The sequence below is a fragment of the Bison bison genome, unplaced genomic scaffold, assembly GCF_000754665.1.
Source record: "Bison bison bison isolate TAMUID 2011002044 unplaced genomic scaffold, Bison_UMD1.0 scf7180017864527, whole genome shotgun sequence".
In the NCBI taxonomy this organism is placed as follows: Eukaryota; Metazoa; Chordata; class Mammalia; order Artiodactyla; family Bovidae; genus Bison; species Bison bison.
Window position 1 is genome coordinate 354,980 of NW_011495078.1, and position 5,323 is coordinate 360,302.

At 46.0% G+C, this 5,323-nt stretch overlaps 1 protein-coding gene across 2 annotated transcripts in view; it reads right to left on the reverse strand.

Annotated features, from left to right (window-relative positions):
- Positions 1-694, reverse strand: part of UPF3A (UPF3 regulator of nonsense transcripts homolog A (yeast)) — an 18,897-nt gene extending 18,203 nt beyond the window's left edge. For both annotated transcript variants that reach the window (XM_010831432.1, XM_010831431.1), the window contains exon 1: positions 430-694. In XM_010831432.1, coding sequence (XP_010829734.1) covers positions 430-633 — 204 coding nt within the window. In that variant the 5' untranslated portion in view covers positions 634-694. The remainder of the gene's footprint in view (positions 1-429) is intronic.
- Between the last annotated feature and the right edge of the window lie 4,629 nt (positions 695-5,323).

A 5,323-nucleotide genomic window follows, 5' to 3' on the forward strand; every position in this document is an offset into this window, starting at 1 on the left:
AAGTAGCTTTCCTCGCTGAGGAGAGCCGCCCGCCCGCCTGCAGCCCCGCAGGACCCGCCCGGCTCTCCTCAGCGAGGAAAGCTACTTCGCGGCACTGGCAGGCCCCAGCGTCCAGCCTCGCCGGGAAACACCCACAGGCTGAACTGACTTTTCTTCCTCCAGAGTCAGAAAAATCGAAGTGAAAGTCGCTCAGTCGCGTCCGACTCTTTATGACCCCATGGACTACACAGTCCATGGAATTCTCCAGGCCAGAACACTGGAGTGGGAGCAAGTACGCTGCAGTGGGCAGCCAATCGCTTCCTCGCCGCCCAGACGCCGCTGTCCGCGGTGCTGGAGAGCCAGCGGCCCGCCCCCTGGCCCCCTCACTGCTCAGGGCAGTCTCTTATCGCGAGGTTTGCCGGCCCCGCACCGCCCCCGCACCGCCCTCACTTTGCTCAAGACCGTCCTCTTTTCCTCGCGAGGTTTGCCTGCGCCGCTCCCACAGCTGGAAGAGGAGGCCAGCGGCGCTTCGGCCTCCCGCCGCGGAGACTCCCGGCGGAACTGGCTTTCTGCGGATGATGGTTTCTCCCTCCCGCTCGGACCCCGCGTAGCAACGGCCACACCGGGGCCCCCGGCTCCATCCTCCGAGCGCATCCGTACCCCACGCGGCGGTGCCGCCGCTTCCCGTCAGAGCGGAAACCTCGCGAGAACTGGGCCGCCCCCACCGTTGCGAGGCCACAAGTCCCCTCCCCCGCCCCGGGCTCCGCGTCTGCGTCCCCTCCCGCCGCCGGGGCCGAAGACGCGGGCGGGGGAGGGGCGCGCGCGGGCCGGAGGCGGACCCGAGCTGCGCTGGGCGGGCCGTGGGCCTGGAGCCGCGGTCAGCGGGAAATTCGGGGCGCGAGCTTAGCCTCAGTAAGAGCTTTGAACGGGCCGGGGCAGGGCGGAATGTCTCCCGCGGAGAAGAAACGTTCCAGAAAATTATACACGCGCGCTTGACAGTGTTTTTTTCAGGCAAGAATACCGGAGCGGGTTTCCATTTCCTACTCCAGGGGATCTTCCCGACCTAGGGATCCAACCTGCAGTCTCCTGCATTGACAGGTGGATTCTTCACCACTGTGCCACGTGGGAAGCCCAATAGTGTTCACAGCCTTTTATTTTCCAAGGAAATCTGAACCTTTCGTCAGAGAATACCAGTTACATTTAAGAAAAAGCAAGGAAATGACAGCACAAATCAGCACATGGCTTTCCCCTACGAAGTAGAATGCATGCCCCAGAGTTGAGAGAAGAAATTGGCCGCAAAGAAGTTTCAATTCACCTGCCCTTAGTGTTCAGGTTGCAGTGACTAGAGTAACTCAGACGCTCAGCACTCACAAAACAGGGCCTCAATGTTTCCAATATAATCTTCACTCATTTTTTGAAGCGCTCAATGGGACAGCAACCATGTTTTCCTTTTACAAATATGCAGGCAGAAGTACCTTTGGTTAGAATAATTCATATACAGGTTGATTTTTAAGTGCCATGTCTTTTCATATTTTCGACTTAATCATGTTGACTATATTTTTCATTCGTAGCACCTTCCCAGTACTTCAAGTACAAATGAGAATGGAGTAACTGAGGCATTAAGAGAGAGGGGAGTCGCGGGCAGCCACTGGGAGTAACCCAGTTTTAACTCAATCCATTTTAACTTTATCCAGGTTTAACTCAATCCAGTCTTTTATCCCTGAACCACTCGCTACCTATGAACAAACTCGAAATGGGTCGTTTTATTTTTGGTTGGGCTGAGCACCAGCTCTAAGCTTCAGTAGTTGCAGCTCCCTGGCTCCAGAGTACAGGCTCAGTAGTTGTGGTGCATAGGCTTAGTTGCCTCGTGGCATGTGGGATCTTCCAGGGCCAGGGATCAAACTGGTGCCCCTGCATTCTTAACCACTGCAGCACCAGGGAAGCCCAGAAATGTGTCATTTTAAATGAGCTAAAAAACTGAAAAAAAAAAAAAAGTTCCAAAACCAAGTTCTCAAAAACCCCAGCAAGGGGGCAAGGAGTCGTTTTCATTGTTTCATTAAGTCTAAAGGAATCCTATATATGTACACATGTATGTGCACACATGTACACACGTATGGATGTGAGAGTTGGACTATAAACAAAGCTGAGCACTGAAGAAATGATGTTTTTGAACTGTAGTGTTGGAGAAGACTCTTGAGAGTCCCTTGGACTGCAAGGAGATCCAGCCAGTCCATCCTAAAGGAAATCAGTCCTGAATATTCATTGCAAGGACTGATGCTGAAGCTGAAACTCCAATACTTCGGCCACTTGATGCGAAGAACTGACTCATTGGAAAAGACGCTGATGCTGGGAAAGATTGAAGGCAGGAGGAAAAGGGGACAACAAAGGATGAGATGGTTGGATGGCATCATTGACTCAATGGACATGAGTCTGAGCAAGTTCCAGGAGTTGGTGATGGACAGGGAAACCTGGCACGCTACAGTCCATGGGGTCGCAAAGAGTTGGACACAACTGAACAACTGAACTGAACTGAAAGCAATCCTATAGGAATAAACTATGATGAAGTTGCACACACTAGATCAATAGTTTCCTTGTCTGTCTCCAATCAACTCTGTATTGAAAGCCTAGTTATGCTGATCAAAAGCTTTTATTGTGACAAAGAAAGTGAAAGCTGCTTAGTCCTGTCTGACTCTTTGCAACCCCATGGATGATACAGTCCATGGAATTCTCCAGGCCAGAATACTGGAGTGGTAGCCTTTCCCTTCTCTAGGGGACTTTCCCAACCCAGTGATCAAACCCAGGTCTCGCACATTGCAGGTGGATTCTTCACCAGCTGAGCCACAAGGGAAGCCCAAGAATACTGGAGTGGGTAGTCTATCCCTTCTCCATCAGATCTTCACAACCCAGGAATCAAACCAGAGTCTCTTGTATTGCAGGCAAATTCTTTACCAACTGTGCTATGAGGGAAGCCAAGGAAAATGCAGTTGTCAGATAAGAGAGTTAATTACATCCTGAGGGTGGAAGGTAGGGGCAAAATGGGCTGATGGTGAGAAATGGCAGAATTTTATAATTCATGTTTGCGTAATGAAATTATTCTTACATAAAATTTTATAATACAAATTCAAGACAGTGAAGGATACACACTTGTAAAATCGCTTATGATTTTACATGAAAAAAAAGTACAGCTGAAAGAAAATCTAGCTTCCTACACATTACCGAGCATGTTTTGTTTAAAATACACACAGAAGTACATGCAAAACAAAAGCAGTATTACGTAGTCTCCAAATGTCAGGGAACCTAGCCCTAACTGAACACCCCACCCATGAACATGGCACTGGTCACAGGAAGGGTTACATTTTACTCCAGAACACAGGTCTAATGGATGAATGACAGTAGCTTAAAGCAACTGGTGACCATTACACTCTTATTTTTCTTCAAAGATGACAACACGGTCACTTTAAAGTTGGCAGGAAGGCTGATATTTTAGGAAACTATGCATTATTACGAAATACTAGAGCTCTGAATCGTAACAGAAAAGTACTTGGCAGAACAATTACACATTACCTGTTTTGTTTTGTTTTTTTGACACTTTCTGAAGATTAAACACTGATATTAAACTGCTGCTGATGTGGAAAACGGCTTAGTCGAATGTCTTGAAGCTCTTAAAGAACTGTCAAGGAGGTCATGGCTTAATTATGAGGTGTTCACTTTTCCAAAAAAACTAAAAAAATACCACCACATGATCAGTGAAGAAACTAAATGAAGCAATGTTATCATCTGGTGGACAAAAATAAATGCGCAGATAACATGACCCTATTGTGTAGAAAATTCTAAAAAACGAATACACACACACAAATTAAAGCTAAGATACAAATTCAGCATACAAAGTCAACAAACAAAACTCAGTTATTTCTATACACTAGGAATGATACAATCCAAAAAGGAAACTAAGAAAACAATTCCATTCCCAATGGTATTATAAAGAATAAAATAATTAGGAATAAATTTATCCAAGGAGGTAAAAGACAATGAAAACTGGAAAACATTCTTAAAAGACATTAAAGACAAATAAATGAAAGCTCATCCTGTTTACGGGATAGACATAATACTCAGATTCCTATCAAATTCCCAATGGCTTTTTTTCCACAAATGAAAAAAAATCTAAAATTAATATGGAAATTCAAGGGACTATAATAGGCAAAACAACCCTGAAAAAGAACAAAGTTGTAGGACTCAAACTTCCAAATTTCAAAGCTTCCTACAAAGCAACAGTTAACAAAACACTGGTACTAGCTTAAGGATATGCACATGGACCAGTGGGACAGAATTCAGAGCCCAGAAATAATTCCTTACATTTATCATCAATTCAACCCTAACCCTAACCTATTTTAAAGTGAGCAAAGTATCTGAACAGATCTCTCCAAAGAAGATATACAAATGGCCAATAGTACCCAATCAACATGACTGGTCATGAGGGAAAGGCAAATCAACCAAAATGAAATTTATCACTTCCACCTACTATGGGAGCTAGAGTGAAAAAGCAACAGTAAAAAGCATTGTGAGGATGCAGAGAACCTGGAACCCTTGTGCAGTGGTGGTGGTAATGTAAAATGGTACAGGCACTGTGAAGTCTGCTGTCTCTCAACCACAGTATCATCACATGACCCAGCAATCCCACTCCTAGGCATAGACCCAAAGGACTGAAAATGGGGGCCCAGACAGACAAGCACACAGCCACGTTCACAGCAGCATTATTCACAGCAGGCAGAAGATGAAAGCCACCCAAGTATCCGTCAACAGACAGATGCAGTAAATACACACATAATGGAATGCTGTCCAACTGTAAACAGGAACAAAGTTTTGAAAAAAGCTACAATATGGATAATCCTTGGAAGTATTATGCTAGAGTAAAAAAAGAAGACACAAAAGGACAAATATTCTATGATTCCACTTATATGAAATTATCGAGAATAGGCAAATCCAGAGACAGAAATCACATTAGAGGTTACCAGGTAATGTTCAGCGCTGAGTCTCTCAGTGGTGTCTGACTCTTTGCGACCCCAGGCTCCTCTGTCCACAGAATATTCCAGGCAATACTGGAGTAGGTTGCCATTTCCTCCTCCAGGGGATCTTCCCAAACGAGGGATCAAACCCACGCTTCTTGCATCCCCTGCACTGGCAGGCAGATTCTTTACCACTGTGCCACCGGGAAACCCGGGGCTGAGGGAGAGACAAGTGGGGAGTCACTGCTCAGTGGCCAGTTTCTGTTTATAGAGTGATGGAAAAAAGCTGGAAATAAATGCCACTAATTATACACTTGAATAAAAGGACTACCTATGCCCAC